This window comes from Balaenoptera acutorostrata, chromosome 9 (assembly GCF_949987535.1).
Source record: "Balaenoptera acutorostrata chromosome 9, mBalAcu1.1, whole genome shotgun sequence".
Classification (NCBI taxonomy): domain Eukaryota; kingdom Metazoa; phylum Chordata; class Mammalia; order Artiodactyla; family Balaenopteridae; genus Balaenoptera; species Balaenoptera acutorostrata.
The window spans coordinates 57,471,323-57,488,287 of record NC_080072.1 but is presented as its reverse complement, the minus strand read 5'-3'; the positions used below and the strand labels follow the sequence as shown (position 1 = coordinate 57,488,287).

Below are 16,965 nucleotides of genomic sequence, written 5' to 3'. Positions count from 1 at the left end.
AAGTATTATTTTAGGGGTCACTTTCTGAAAAGCTGCCTCTGATCCTGTTGAGTAGGCTATGTGCCTCTTCCGCATTTTCTTAATACTACGTGTGCTCTTCCATTGTATCATTCATCACTCTGTAATGCAATTAACTATTCTAGTCTGTAGTGGCTGGGACATAGTCTTGTTCTTGTTCATCTTTGTATCTTCAGTACTAAGCATAAAGTAGCAAAAGTAGGATCTGATTACATATGTTAAGACACCAGAGGATCGGTCTTTTTTTTTTATTCTTGAGCAGGCTAATTCCTTTTCTCTGCCCTGGACCCTTAAGGAGACTGTTATATATTTTCAACATTCCAAAAAGTCCAGTAGAAATTGTTAATTTAGCTACCTGTAGCCAGGCTGTGCATGCAAAGTAAAAAACCAAGCTTCTTTGCTTCTGCTTGGAATTGCATCAGGTCAGGTCATACTGATTATCTCATGTTGATCTGAAGTTTCTCTGTGATTCCCTTGATACACTTGCAAGAGTTACACATGAGTCAATGCAATGTAATGGATAAAGCCCTAAGAAGCAGGGTTAGCAGTTAAAACATTTGGGTCCATCTCTGGCTTGCTTTGTAATTATTAGCAATTTCCTGTTTAAATTACATTGTTGTGATGTAGAGCAAATCCTTCCCTTCTGATGAAAAAGAGGAATTTATAAGTACCAAGAAAAATCTGAGTCATCTCCCTTTAATGTAGTAACTCTGCTTTTAAGTTGTCTATAAAACCTTTCGTATACAAAAACCAAAGTATACAAAAACCAAACCACAATTTGAGTGTTTTTCTTTTCTTTTTTGAAACTGTACATTTTATTGTGGGAACCGCTGGAACAAAACAAGCATGTATCCATACTATATGATGCTAGTCTAGAATTAGCAGACCTGGGTACTAGTCTTATCTCTGCTCTCATTCACTTTGAGGCAAGTTTATCCACTTTGCTGATTCTTATCTGTAGAATGAGAATAATCATATCGAGCCTGTTTTAATCTTAATAATGTTATTTTAAAAGTGCTTTTTTTAAAAAGTACTTTACTGTGGTTGGACTACTGAGATAATAAGACAACTGAGTTTTCAAGGAGTCAGGATCTAAACCTCAGTCCCTGTGGTACCAACATCCTTGTTCATAGGTCTATGTGAAGGTGGTAGCAGAATCTGCAGGCATGGAGGAGATCTCCCAGAGAGAGTTTGTAAAGTAACAGGAGTAGAGAGGGAAACACAAACCTGAATGAGAAGGAATCCTTCTTACATTTTTCCCATGGATCTTAACTTGACGTGCAGTTTTGTTTGTCCCTTTTTCTCTAGAGGTCCGCATTGCTGCTGTAGAGGCGCTCTGCATGCTGGCCCAGTCTTCACCTTCTTTTGCTGAGAAGTGCCTTGATTTCCTGGTTGACATGTTTAATGATGAAATTGAGGAGGTACGTCTACAGTCCATACATACCATGAGAAAAATCTCTAACAATATCACCCTTCGAGAGGATCAGCTTGACACTGTCCTTGCTGTGTTAGAGGTGAGTTTGTTATGCATTTCTTCATCAATACCTACTGAGCACCACTTTTTTTTTTTTTTTTTTTTTTTTTAAACCAGGCATTGATGATAAAATAGTGTAGAGGCAGCACAGTTCTGCCTTCTCATCATACAACTCCTTCGTGGTGGAGGAGACTGACTATTAAACAGGAAATTTGAATAAAGCTTAGTATTGCTATGATCAGGGAAGGATAGGATGCTCTGGGAATGCAGAGTATCTAACCTGAATTGCCTGGGGTAAGGTTGGGGAGATAGGGAAGAAAGAAGGAATGCTGTAGTGGATACTTGAAGGAGTAGGACTTAATGAGGCATTTTCTTTCTTTCATTTTTTTTTTTTTAATGAAGTATAACTGACTTACTATATTATATTAGATTTAGGTGTATGAAACATTTTCTTGGGAAGGAGTGGCACTGATAGTAGTAGGGTGGAAGGATACCAAACAGAGGGAGCAGTGTCTAAGGATCCAGAAGTAAGAGTGGATATGATATATTCAAGGAATTGGGAGGAATTCATTGTAATATAACATAGAGTTGAGAGATAGAGGAGGGAAGGGAAGTGCCTATAGATAAGGCAGGGGCTAAATAATGAAGAATTCTTTTCAGCCTTGATTTGATTTAATTCTTCTAGTGAATCATAGACAGCAGGAAGGGCTCTTAGGGATTAATTCATTCAACCTTGGAGTTTTCAGAAAAAAGGTAATTTGTTTGAGGTTGTACAGGTAAGAAGTGTCTGTGCCAGGATACGAACACAGATTTGCCTCCCAGGCTGTACAATTCTTTGTGGTTCTTCAATTATTTTTCTAAAGTGTCTGGATTTTATTTGCGAGCTCTGAAGTTTTTCATTTATTTATTTGTTTATTTGGCTGCATTGGGTCTTAGTTGCGGCTCATGGGATCTTTGTTGCAGCATGCGGGATCTTTCGTTGCAGCACGTAGGCTTTTCTCTAGTTGTGGCATGCAGGCTCCAGAGTGCACGGGCTCAGTAGTTGCAGTGCGTGGGCTTAGTTGCCCTATGGCACGTGGGATCTTAGTTCCCCGACCAGGGATCGAACCCCCGTCCCCTGCATTGGAAGGCAGATTCTTAACCACTGGACCACCAGGGAAGTCCCTGAAGTTTTTCAGAATATTAATAAATGAGAGTTGGGCTTTGGTTCCCCACCCCCCTTTTTTAGATATTGTGAAAGGGATAACAATTTGATGTTTACATATTAGCACTTGTTACAGATTTCTGCTACATACTTTGGAAAACAGGTTAGGTGCTCTGATTTTGAAGGTCTTTATCATTCTCTCAGTTGCTTAGCACTTCTCTTAAGATTTTTCCTGAATTATAAATCTTTATAATTTTTTTCATGTATTTTTAAAAATAAATTTATTTATTTATTTATATTTTTTGGCTGCATTGGGTCTTCGTTGCTGCGCGCAGGCTTTCTCTAGTTGCAGTGAGCAGGGGCTACTCTTTGATGTGGTGCGTGGGCTTTTCGTTGCAGTGGCTTCTTTTATTGCAGAGCACGGGCTCTAGGAGCGTGGGCTCAGTAGTTGTGGCTCACAGGCTCTAGGGCACAGACTAAATAGTTGTGGCGCACGGGCTTAGTTGCTCTGCGGCACGTGGGATCTTCCCAGACCAGGGATTGAACCTGTGTCCCCTGCATTGGCAAGCGGATTCTTAACCACTGCACCACCAACTAAGTCCCTCGTATTTTTTCCTAAGAAGATAAGTTTGCATTTTGTCTATTGTTCTCTATGGTTGGTCTCTATAGCCTAGCCCCTTCTTTCCTTTTTAGCTTTCGTTCCCATCATTCCTCACCTTGAACTTTATGCTGTAGTCACTCTGCTAATCATCCTGCTTTTCTTCACCATTTTGCCTTCATTGTAACTTATTCTCCTCTGCCTGCAAAACTGCCACTTTTCACGTAGCACACTTCTGCTTATTCCCAGGATCTGCATTAGGTAATATATCTAGGAAGCCTTCCTTAACTAACTGTACTGCTGAGTGGGCTAAATAGCACTCATCTGTATTTTTGTAACACCCTGTTTATGCTACTGTAGCATTTATCAGTAGGTGTTCTGTTTGTTTAATTCTTTATTCCACAAGACTGTGAGCTTCTCAAGGCGCCAGTCTTAATTTTTTCGTTCTTTAATTCGCAGTGCTTTGTAGTGTCGGGCACAAGTAGATGCTCAGTAAACGTTAAGTAGCTGAGCTATATCACAAGCTATAATTTGACATACTTAATTGTTCATAGGGCCATGATAGGCTTATTGTGAGCACTTTTGTATAAAACTCACAAAGAATTTGTTTAGGTCTAAACTCCTTGACTTGGAGTTCTGTCCATGAATTTTAGACTTACATAAACTCATTGTCTGTTCTTCTACCCTACTGCTCACTGCTCTATATAGTTATTGTGCCACTGTACTTCACTGTGTTGAGATTTAGCTACCTGACCCTTCCAGCCTCAATTTGTCTCTTTGCTCCTTCCTTCCTTCTCTCCTTCCTTCCTTCCTTCCTTTCCTTCCTTTACTTTTCTTTCTTTCTTTTCTTCCTTTCTTTTACATTGAGCTACTACCTGAATTCAACAAGTGCTGTCTATGTACTGGAGGTGTAGTGGTCAAAAACAGGTTCCCTGCTCTCATGGGACATATATTCTAAAGAGAGGTAGAGTAAACAAAATGATTTCAGAGAGTGATAAGTCTTATACAGAAGGTAAATAGTGATGGAGGAATGGGAAGTTTCACTGTAAAGTTAAGGATTAGTAAAAGCCTTTCTATGGAGACAGTGTTCGTGCTGAGTCTTTTTTTTTTTTTGATTAATTAATTTTTGGCTGTGTTGGGTCTTCGTTGAGGTGCACGGGCTTCTCGTTGAGGTGGCTTCTCTTGTAATGGAGCACGGGCTCTAGGTGCGCAGGCTTCAGTAGTTGTGGCTCATGGGCTCTAGAGCACAGGCTCAGTAGTTGTGGCACATGGGCTTAGTTGCTCCGTGGCATGTGGAATCTTCCCAGACCAGGGCTCGAACCTGTGTTCCCTGCATTGGCAGGCGGATTCTTAACCACTGTGCCACCAGGGAAGTCCCTGTGCTGAGTCTTTTTTTTTGGTTCTTGTTTACATGTTTAATCTTAATAAACAGACGAACTCGGCACACTAATCTTCAGGACACAAACAAGGAGCAGGCAGCTGGGGCCGTGGAATGCAAGTCCACCGGGACAGCTGGTAGACCCGGCGGCTGGGGCCTGTGCTGAGTCTTAAATGACAGAAGGAAGCCAGCCATGTGAAAGTTGGAGGAAGGACCTTCAGGAAGAGGCAATAGCTGGTAGAAAGGCTCTAAGGCATAGGTGAGCTTTGATGTGCTTCCAGAACAGGAGTAAGAAGGCTGGTAGGTGGAACATAGATAGTAGAAAAGTGATATGAGATGAGGTCTGAGAGGTGGGTGGAGCAGGTAGAGTACCTTGGAGGCTGTTGTAAGATGTTTGGATTTTATTCTAAGTATTATGGGATACCATTGGAAAATTTTATGCAGAAGGATAACATAATAATTTACTGCTTTCAACATATCTCATTCTTGAAGTTTTCTTGAAGTTCATATCAAATAAATTGACTTTTTCCCTCATTCCTTCATTTAAGCCATAATTATTGAGTACCAAGCCCGTGTGTCTCTTACTGTAGTTTTCACACTTTATCCATTTATGTCAGATTTAGTATGTTTGTCTTATCTCCCTGATGAGATTGTGAAGTCCTTAAGGAGAGTGACCATGTTGTACCCTTTACTGTATCCTTTCAGGGTTTAATGTGGTGACTTACCCATAGAGGATGCTTAGTAAACATTTCCTAAAACAAATCTACACAGGTTAATTGTATAACTGGGAAGTTCTTAAGAAACACACAAGTCAAAATTGTTTTCTTATTACTTGACAGTTGTTTCTCCAGTACATCCATATAGCTGCCTCCTATCAGTGGTGGAGATTTGTTCATATGGGAAGCATTATATCTTATTTAAGTCTGCTACATACAGAGCCAGACAGATCCAAATCAACCTGTCATTTCTTCTCTTTGGTCCCTTTTTCCCTTTGTTTGTTTGTTTTTATTATTTATTGACCATCAGTTATGTGCCAGGCACTGTGCGAAGGGGGACACAGTAGTGAGCAAAAGCCATGGCCCTGCTCTCATGGACCTTAGAATTTAGGTATGAGGTAGACAGACAAATAAGACACAAATGAAGGTGTAATATAAGTTGAAATAAGGAGCTCACGACAGAAAGGAGTGAGGTTCCATGGGGGTATATCATAGAGGTACTTGGTCTTTAGGAGTTGAGGGGGTACAGCAATCAAGAAAAGCTTCTGAACCTGAGCTCTAAAGGAGGAATAAGGCACTAACTTGGCAGGAAGAGTTGGGAGTGTGAGGTGTAAGGACATTTCAGGCAGAGGAGCAGGAAGTGTAGAAACTGTGGTGGGTGGAAACATGACACAGTTGAGGGACCAAAAGAGGGCCTGGCAGTAACAGAGCTAGTGTGTGGTATGAGATTAGGCTGGAGGGGGTGGGTGGGACCAGCTCATGCAGAGCCTTTAGAACAACTAAAAGCTATTAAAGGATTTTAGCAGCCTTGCAATTTTGGACAAATTATTTAATCCTTCTGGTTCTTGGTTTTCTCATCTCTAAAGTGAGGATAATTTCACATATTCTTATGTTTCTTTTAAAAATTAAATGACAGAATTCATATAAAGTGCTTCATATGGTAGTAGTTCATAATATAGACATACCTCATTTTATTGCACTTTGAAGATGTTGCATTTTTTACAAATTGAAGGTTTGTGGAAACCCTGCATGGAGCAAGTCTGTCGGTCCTGTTTTTTTTTTCTTTCCCCCTGCACCCCCAACCTATCAGTGCCATTTTTCCCACAGCTCACTTCATGTCTCTGTGTCACATTTTGGTAATTCTTTCAGTATTTCAAACTTTTTCATTATCATTGTATTTGTGATGGTGATCTGTGATCAGTGATCTTTGATGTTCCTATTGCAAAAAGATTATGACTTGCTGAGGCTCAGTTGATGGTTAGCATTTTTAACAATAAAGTATTTTTAAATTAAGGTATGTATATTGTTTGTTTAGATATAATGGTATTGCATGCTTACTAGACTATAGTAGAGTATAAGCATAACTTCTATATGTACTGGGAAACCAGAAAATTTATGACCTGCTTTACTGTGATATTCGCTTTGTTGTGGTAGTCTGGAACCAAACTGGCAGTGTCTCTCAGGTATGCCTCAGAAAGTCATTCAAGAAACATTTACTGATTTTTCCTGAGCCAGGTTCTGTATTAGGTGCTGAGGATGTTGAGATGGACAGTCCTCTTGCCTCTGAGTTGCTCAGTTTTATAGAGAAGACAGCAATATAAACCATAATTACAAGATCGTATCAAAAGTAAGGTAAAGGATGACATTCTCACCAGAAGGATAGCATATGACCGCAGGTAAAGGCTGGGGCGGGTGGGGTGTGAAATGGCATGACCTGGACAGGGAACACTGAGAAGTTCACATGTGGCTGTGAGGGAGAAGGGGTGGGAGGTGAAACAGGAGAGGTCAGTAGAGAACCAATTGTAAAGGGCCTGTGTGCTATGCTGAGGAGCCTCAGTGTTATCCTAGGGGTGGCGGGAAGCCAAATGAGGTTACTAAATGGGGGGATGACATGGTCAGATGTGTTTATTGAGAAGTGGGCCCCCCTAATTGTATAGGGTAAAGAAATGAGAGAATTGCAGGATAAAAGAGGGTGCCTGGAGAATAAAGAAGGCATGTCTCCAACTGAGCTTCAAGGAAGAGTCCTCTGATTCTTAGATTTTGTTATGTAGTTATGGATGTGTCTTTTAAATTTTTTAGTTTGATTTCTTTCATGTATTAAGTAAAACTTAAAAGTATAAAACTTTTAGGAGAAATATTTGTGACCTTGTCTTAGACAAAGATTTCTTAGATATGACACCAAAAACTTAATCTATGAAAGAAATAACTAGATAAACTGGACTTATCAAATAAAAAAAATTCTTCAAAGAGACACCTTTAAGAAATTTTAAAGATAGCACAACAGTGTGAATATACTTAGTGCCATAGAACTGTACACTTAAAATGTACATTTACTTAAAGTGGTAAATTTTATGTTATATATATTTGACCACAGTAAAGAGATAATGGGACCAAATCAAACACATATAATGGCTTTGATATGTAAACTGTACCAAAAAAAGGGAGGGGGTAGATTTGGATACAGAAACACACATAGCGGGAAGACAATGTGAAGACACAGAGAGAATGCCATCTACAAGGCCATACAAGGAATGTAAGGTTACTACAAGCTAGGAGGGGGATTGTGGAATAGATTCTGTGTCGCAGCCCTCAGAAGGAACCAACTCTGCTTATATCTTGATTTTGGATGTCAAGCCTCTAGAGCTCAGACAATAAATTTCTGTTTTTCTAAGCCAAAAAAAAATTTTTTTTTGAAAAGACATACCGCAGACTGGGAGGAAATATTTTCAAAACACACATCTGATAAAGAATATATTAAAAATTCTCAGGGAATTCCCTGGCAGTCCAATGGTTGGGACTCCTCAATTTCACTGCCAAGGGCCCGGGTTTAATTCTTGGTGGGGGAACTAAGATCCCACAAGCCATGCGGCACGGCCAAAAAAAATAGAAAAATAAAAAGAATATATATTCAATAATAAGAAAGCACACCACCCAATTAAAAAATGAACAAAAGATTTGAACAGACACTTAAGCAAAGAAGATAGCAGTGGCAAATAATAAATAAGCATGTGAAAACATGCTTAACATCATTAGTCATTAGAGAAATGCAGATTAAAACAGTAGTGAGGGGATTCCCCGGCAGTGCAGTGGTTAGGTCTCTGGGCTTTCACTGCTGAGGGCCCGGGTTCAATCCCTGTTCAGGGAACTAAGATCCTGCGAGCTGTACCGCGCGGCCAAAAAAACCCAAAAAAACAAAACAATAGTGAGAAATTACGACAACACATCTGTTAGAATGGGTAAAAACAAACAAACAAAAGAAACCCTGACAATATCAAGTGCTGTGAAGATGGGGAACAACTGGCACTTTTCATATACTGCTGATGGAAATGCAAAATGGTAGAGCCACTTTGGAAACTACTGTGACAGCTTCTTATAAAATTAAATATACACTTAACATATGACCCCACAGTCCCACTCTGAAGTATTTACTAAGGAAAACTGAAAACTCATGTTCACACAAAGACCTGTATGCAAATGTTTATTGCAGCTTTATTTATAGTAGTCCCAAACTGGAAACAACACAAAATCCTTCAGTTGGTGAATGGATAAATTAACTATGGTACATCTATACAATGGATTACTACTCAGTAATAAAAAAGAATAGCTGCTGATACACATAACAACATGGATGAATCTCAAATGCATTATGCTAAGTGAAAGTAGCCAGACACAAGAAGCAGCATACTCTGTGATTTCATTTATATGACATTTTGGAAAAGACAAAACTGTAGCAGGAAATGTATCAGTGGTTGCCAGAGGCTGGGGGTGAGGGGTAGACTACAAAGGGACACGAGGGAAGTGTTTGGGTGATGCAGGTGTTTTATATCTTGATTGTCATGGTGGTTACATAACTATATGCATTTGTTAAACTCATGGAAGTGTACACTAAAAAGGATGAATTTTACAGAATGTAAATTATATGTCAGTAAAACCTGACATTTTTTTTTTTTTGGCCAAGCCATGTGGCTTGTGGGATCTTAATTCTCTGACCAGGGATTGAACGCAGGCCCTCGGCAGTGAGAGCGTGGAGTCCTAACCACCGGACCGCCAGGGAATTCTCAAACCTGACTTTTTAAAAAATGCTTTGGAGATCCCATTTCCCACTAAAAGGAACCAAAATTCCAAAGAGAAATGGCTGATTCCAAGTGTGGTGTAGGAAACGTAACAAGATGACCTTGTACTGTCTTGTCATACAGAAAGCAAACATTAGCTATCAAAGACCTCTAGGCTTATATCAAAAAGACCCAGGAGATAACTTAAATAGACTCACACTGGCTAAAGGTGAAACATATCATTAAGGATTACAACTGCAAATATGTTGAAACCCATGATTTTATAATAATTCAAAAACAAAACACTGCATTAGTCACCTTTAGAAGATGCTTAGTAATCAACTCATTATTTTGAAAACTGGTAAGTTAAGGAATCAAGCATTTATCCTTCCTTTTCCCATGCAGATAGAACTTCAAGACAACCAGCTAGTTGATAAGGGGAAGTTTCTCTTTGTAGAAGTATTCCAGTTGATGAATGAAGAAGAATGATAGAATTTATATATCATTGTTTTACAACTTTAATGAATTACTAGATCTAGGCAGTGATCTTCAGTGGTTACTAATATCACAAAAAGAAAAATATAGTTCCTGAGGGAGGCACACAGTACTACCTATGAAGTGGTCTTATAAAAAAATTGAACCTAAATGTGATTAAGCCTCTAAATCAAACTACCATCTCAGGATATACAGGGGAGAAATTGCAAGGGGAAAAAAAAGTGAGATGTAAAGAGATTTTACGTATTAAAAGATACTTAAGGGACATATTACCCAATTGCAATGTGCGGACGTTCTTGGAGCCTGATTAGAACAAATAAAAACTTTTTGAGTCAGGGAAATTTTATTATGGAGTGGATATTTGATATTAAAGAATTATTAAAATTTTAGGCATGATATTGGTTTTGTGTGTTTTTAAAAAAAATAATCATTTTTAAAAAGAGGTATGGAAATATTTACCAACAAAATGCTATGATTTCTCTGATTGGCTTCAAAATAATCTGGGAGGAGTGGGTAAAGGTATAGATGAGGCAAGATTGGCTATGAGTTAATTGTTGAAACTGGGGAATTATCTCTACTTTTACATATGTTTCAAATTGTCTATATTAAAAAGTTTTAAAGAACTGGCAAAAAGTGCTATGGAGATATCACATAAGAGTAAAACTGATAAGTTTTCATTTACATTAGCATTAAGAAGTTGTTGGTGAGCTTTTCTAATCATTTTAGTGAGGTTGAGCAGAAAGTGTTGGGGAGGGAAGAGGCCACTCTCTGACATCATCTGGTACCTACTCTCTTTTTGTTTACTCTGCTGTAACCACGCTGCTATTTTTCAACATGCTTTCACCTCATGGCCTTTATGTTTGCTGTTCCCTTTGATTATGCCATGTAAAATACCCCACCTATCCTAGCACTCTTAACCTTAACCTGCTTTATAGTTTCTCATATCTGACCTATATATTTAGTTATTCATTTTTGTCTTTTCACTAGGAGGAAACTCCTGAGAGCAGGGATTCAATTTTAATTACTGCTGTACCCCTAGCACTTGGTACATAGTAGGTGCTGATAAATGTTGACTGTTTAATAAGTGTTCAGTAAATGTTGAGTGTACAGATTAATGAATGAACAAATGAATGAATTCTTCAAATAATCATTTCATATTTTTCCTCCTCTGTGAATACTAGCCCCTCCCCTTTCTGAAAATTGAGAAGTTCTTTACCCTGTACTCCCACTTTAACTTGTATACTCCTCCATAATAGCTAATCCATAGTGACTGCTATTATTATTATTACCTTTTTTTTTTTAAGGATTCATCCAGAGATATTAGAGAGGCTCTTCATGAACTCTTATGCTGCACTAATGTTTCAACCAAAGAAGGGATTCATCTTGCACTGGTGGAGCTGCTGAAAAATTTAACCAAGTACCCTACTGATAGGGACTCCATATGGAAGTAAGGATTTTTTTTTGCTCATTTGTTCGCTGAGTCTGATAATATGGTAAATGTACAATGTTGACATTATTTAGTGGATCATCATAGATTGGGGTATGGCCTTCAATTTTGTCTTCAATTTAGAAACCTGATTCAACATAACTATACTCTCAAGAGTCTGGTTCCTAAATTGAATATCACATTTTAGGTTATTCATTTGTCCATCCGTCCACCTAGCAAATATTATGTGCCTGCTATGTGCTTACTATGTGCCAAGCCCTGTGGTAAGTTTTGGAGGTACAGAGATGAGTCGATTAGATTTCCTTTTCCTTTTATATAGTGTTAGTCACTCTTTGTCTGTTTCCATCATTGTAGAGATTAGAGGGAGGGTAAGTATTTGGTCTTCAGATGGAAAATCACAATCATATTTTCCCCTGATTACCTCTAGCTTTACTGGCTAGAGTCAAGCTTAACACTGTTCATGAATTGCTGTTTGAGGAGCTACTTGCATACATTTAATATAAAATGTCCATTGTTGTACTCCACATATTTCAATGAGCTTATGTGATGAGATCACTGCAAATATATGATTTATTTATTTTCAAAAAAAATTGTTATTAAAAGTTGAAAAACTGTGGGTCAAATCAGGTGCTTGGAAGACATACTAAGAACTAAAAATGCCAGGGAATCTTGCTCTAGGTAACATTTTTGATACCTGGTTTTCTGTTTTGCCATTTCTTCATGTTTGTTCAGTCCAAATCAGCTCAATTCATTGTACATTTATTGATTGTCTTCAAGGAGCACTCAGTCATTTGGGATGTGGGGATACAATGTCCCCTGAGGCACAGTGAGTAAATGGGCTGAGAGAGGTCAAAAAACTAGTGAATTAAGTTCTTTAAGACAGAACTGGAGAAAAGTGTACTTTCCTAACAGTATCAAGTGTTTTAAATGTGATGCCTTTCATACCCCATATAGCCTTCAGTTTGTTCATGGGGTTTGTTTTCTCTCTTTTGCTGATCTTCTTGTTCTCCAGTCCTTGGTGAAGTCCCATCTTCTTTGTGCAGCTTTCTCCGATCATAGTGATCCCTTCTACCTTTGACAGGTAGAAAGCAGGGTATCATTCATTTGATAGTTCATTACCTTATAGTGTTAGTCATCTTTGCCTCAGTTAGATTATAAACTCAGTGAGAACATTAAATTAAGGTTTATATTTATTTTCAGTTCACCACACCTTCTACACCAGAACTTAATTAAAAATAACAAAAAAGCATAAATACAAGCACACATGTAGTTCTTTATAACTTATAAAGGGCCTTCATGTAGTCATAGTAGTTAACTAATAGCCAATTAATAATAGCTAACTAATAGTTAATTAAGTTCTTATTATATAATGGCAGACACCTTGCTAAGTACTTTTCATTCATTATCTCATTTAACCCTTATAGCAACTGTATGAGGTAATTATATTTAATCTCATTTGTAGGTAAAAATATATCTGCTCAAGGCCACAGAGTTATTAAGTTTCCTGTTTCAGATCAGATCTCTTCTGATTCTAGAACTTCACCCAGGATATCAGTTAGAATGCTTTTGTCTACAAGTAACAGAAAATCTGATTAAAAGTGGCTTAAACAGTAAGGTCTAATTTTTTTGTATAACAAGAAGTCAGAAAGTTGATTTCAGGATTGGTCATTCAACAGCTTAACAGGGCTAGTACTCTGGTTGATTTCTTTGCAGTTCTCTTGGCTTTCTCCTCATAGTTGCAAGATGGCTACCTCATAAGACAGTATCTTAAGACACAAAGAAAGGACATTCCCTCCATGCACTTCTCTTTTTTTAAAATTTTATTGAAGTATAGTTGATTTACAATGTTGTGTTAATTTCTGCTGTACAGCAAAGTGATTCAGTTATACATATATGTATATTATTTTTCATTTTCTTTCCCATTACGGTTTATCACAGGATATTGAGTATAGTTCCCTGTGCTATACGGTAGGACCTTGTTTATCCATCCTATATATAATAGTTTGCATTTGCTAATCCCAAACTCCCAATACTTCCCTCCCCCACCCCCCTTCCCCCTTGGCAACCACAAATCTGTTCTCTGTATTTGTGAGTCTGTTTCCGTTTCATAGATATGTTCATGTGTATGCACTTCATTTGATTAGGAAAACATTCCTGAGAAGCTCCCCAACAGACTTCCTCTCTTGTTCCATTGACCAGAACTGGGTTACTTGACTACCTGCAAAGCAGTCTCTGTAAAATGGGCTTGGGATTGCCATGATGAGTTTAGACCAGTTGTGGTTGAGCCCTTGGGCTAGGCCTACCTTCATTGAGCACTTTGCTACTTACCTGATACCTGAGTAAAATCATGGTTCTCTTGGCAAGGAAGTTGGGGGAAATGGTTGTTAGTTAAATAACCTGTAGTAATATCTGTCATATCAGCTCTTCTATCTTCATAATAACCAAGTTTTTAGATGAATTAACTTGAGTTCCGGAATAATTGAATGACTTATCTGAAGTCATAGAATTAACAAAAGTAAATGGTTGAGAATTTGTAATTCTGAGTCAGGTTTTCTGATTCCAATTCCCAGTACTTTTTTAAAAACAGGTTTGCTTGTTTCTCATTTTGCTTGTTTCAGATGCTTGAAGTTTCTGGGAAGTCGGCATCCAACCCTGGTGCTTCCCTTGGTGCCTGAGCTCCTGAGCACCCACCCGTTTTTTGACACAGCTGAACCAGACATGGATGATCCAGCTTGTATCCTCTGCTGATTTAGCAGGGAATTTTGACATCTTTTTCTGCAGTGTAGCTTGGATGGTCTGAGGGTTTTGTTTTGTTTTGTTGTTATTTTTCTTTCTCATTTCTTTTAGTTAAAAGTATATCCTGAGGGAGCCTAATGATTATTTTCCTTAGCTTTTATTCTTATATTCACAGTAATTCAACTTTGCCATTTAATACTAATACTAATTTTTTTAACCATTTATTGAGCATCTGCTATATTCCACATACTGTTTAAGTACTTCATACATTTTTATTACTGATCTGCAAACAACACTGGAAGGAGGTATTATTCACTGCTTACAGATGAGGAACTGAGGCTCAGAGAGTCTAAGTAACTCTCTAAGCAGCAAATCTGGGATTCAAAGCCAGACAGACATCTTTGGTTTTAAAGCCTGTGGACTTTTCCCTATGTCTTATTCCATGCTTAATTTGATCTGCAGCCTGAAGGAGGGGATGGGCTGAGCTAGGCTGCATGATTACTCTAGCTCTGATACAAGTTCAGGGGGGTTGTGATAGCTTTGGGCAGCATTCCATGCCGTCGGGTTGTTTTCCAGTAATGGGAATACATTTACATCAGTACATCCATACTCTCCCGTGGTTCTTTTCACTCTATAGCACATCCTTGGTGAGGTTTAGGGGGGTATTTATTGAGATACAGGGATCAGCCAAATAACTGGCTTTTGTGATGACCATTGTATTCTCTCTTAATTCTTTTTTTTATTTTCACAGGGCATTTGGAGAATTTTTTAAAAGATCTGTGTAATTGATGTGCTAACCAGTGCCTGACTGTGTTTACGTCTAAAAAAGGCACGTCCCTGACCTTACCTCTAAAGGTGCAATACTATGACTATTTGAAATTCAGCTCATCAGAGAGAGACTTGTGGGCTAGGTGTTATTACAAATCACACAGGACATATTAAAGTGCCCTGAAATCTGAAGCCCCTTTCATGTTAAAAAAAAAATACTAAACATTTTTGGAAGCCTAATGTTAAGATATTTTTCTGGGTAGTTCGAGAATTGTGTTATTTAAGAAATATGTTTGGCTGTGAATAACAGAGATTACCCCCAAATGTATCTTAAATGTTAATTAGAGTTTTTTTTTTCCCTCAATGTAAAAGAAGTCTGGAGGTGAGCAGTCTGGTATAGTAGTTCCACATTATTCTTGGTGATCTAGGCTCCTTCCATTTTTCTGTTCTGCCATTTTCGGTCGTCCAAAATTATTGCTAGAGCTCCAGTCATCAGGTCCAGGTTGTAGGCAGGAAGTTAGAGGATATTTGGAATAAAATCAATATTCTATTAGTAAGGAAAAAGGGAACAATGGATACTGGGTAGGCAAATAGCACGCTCTGCCATAGAGATACATACAGAAGATTGGAAGGTATGTTTATCTTGTATTTTTAATTTCTGATTTTCCCTCTGTTGCAAAATTAATATACATAGAAAGAAAACTTTTAAAAGTAGAAAGAGGAAATTTCATATGTAACACCCAGAGTCTTACTAGCCAATGTAATTGACTTAATATTTTGGTGTGTTTCCTCCTCCCTTTTTAAAAGCTTGGGTTTGGGATTTTGCTGTCATTTTATTTTTTAACATTTTATTTCATCAACAAACATTTGATGATAGATAGCTGCTGTCATATTGTCTATACATTTTAGAGTCTGCTTTTTTCACTTATGACAAAATGCTTATGATACAATATTAAAAATCTTTTATAAAGATAATTTTTAACGATTGTGTAATACTCCATCAAGTAGATGAAACACAAGTTATTTAATCATTCTCCTGTTTTTGGACATTTAGGTTGTTACTGATTATTTGCTATTGTAAATGATTCTCTGCTATTTGATTTTGAGATGTGGAATTACTCAACATTCATAAGACTCATATCTAGTACCAAATTATTATTCAAAGGGATTGTGCCAGTATATACTTTAGTAGGCATTGTACCAGAAGTTCTTATTTGTTAGTATTCTCGGCAGCAGGCATTATTTTAAAAAACCTTTCTTTGGTAATTGGAGGGGTAATTGGGGTAATTTGGAGTGAGGTAATGTATCTCTTTGAATTTGCATTTCTTTGTTAGAAAATTGTAGTCATTTAACAGGAATTTGGGGGGTTAGAAGTAGAGGCACCAAATTCTGGCCAAGCTCAACCTTTTATACCTCCGACTTTACTTAACGCGCTTATTCATCAGACATTGCAGTTTTGGTTCTTATTTTCAATGCTGCTAAAACCTGTCCAACAATGCCTGCATTGTTCTCAGATCATACCTTCAGACACTATGCCTACCTCCGAGACAGTCTTTCTCATCTTGTTCCTGCCTTGAGGGTATGTTGAAAACATCTTTCGTCCTTGTTTTTGGTTTTTTGATTTTTAGTCCCATGTGGTTGTTAAGTAGCAGAAAGCAGACTATATATTCTCTGAAAACACATTCATTAATTCTCTTTCTCTCTTGGGCTTTCTCCTATTGTTTTGTACTTTTCTCTGAATCTTTTTTTGTTTTTTAATAAATTTATTTATTTTTGGCTGCTTTGGGTCTTTGTTGCTGTGCGTGGGCTTTCTCTAGTTGCAGAGAGCGGGGGCTACTCTTCATTGCAGTGCGCGGGCTTCTTATTGCGGTGGCTTCTTTTGTTTCAGAGCACAGGCTCTAGGCGCGTGGGCTTCAGTAGTTGTGGCACATGGGCTCAGTAGTTGTGGCTCGCAGGCTCTAGAGCACAGGCTCAGTAGTCGTGGCTCACGGGCTCTAGAGTGCAGGCTCAGTAGTCATGGCGCATGGGCTTAGTTCCTCTGCAGCATGTGGGATCCTCCTGGACCAGGGCTCGAACCCTTGTCCCCTGCATTGGCAGGTGGATTCTTAACCACTGTGCCCCCAGGGAAGTCCCTGCTCT

General features: G+C 38.2%; 1 protein-coding gene across 2 annotated transcripts in view; it reads left to right on the top strand.

Moving 5' to 3' along the window:
• INTS4 (integrator complex subunit 4) overlaps positions 1 to 16,965 on the top strand; it is a 123,270-nt gene that overhangs the window by 73,558 nt on the left and 32,747 nt on the right. For both annotated transcript variants that reach the window (XM_007187586.2, XM_007187585.2), the window contains 4 exons: positions 1,327 to 1,532; positions 11,180 to 11,322; positions 13,941 to 14,056; positions 16,272 to 16,405. In XM_007187586.2, the coding sequence (XP_007187648.1) occupies positions 1,327 to 1,532; positions 11,180 to 11,322; positions 13,941 to 14,056; positions 16,272 to 16,405 (599 nt within the window). The remainder of the gene's footprint in view (positions 1 to 1,326; positions 1,533 to 11,179; positions 11,323 to 13,940; positions 14,057 to 16,271; positions 16,406 to 16,965) is intronic.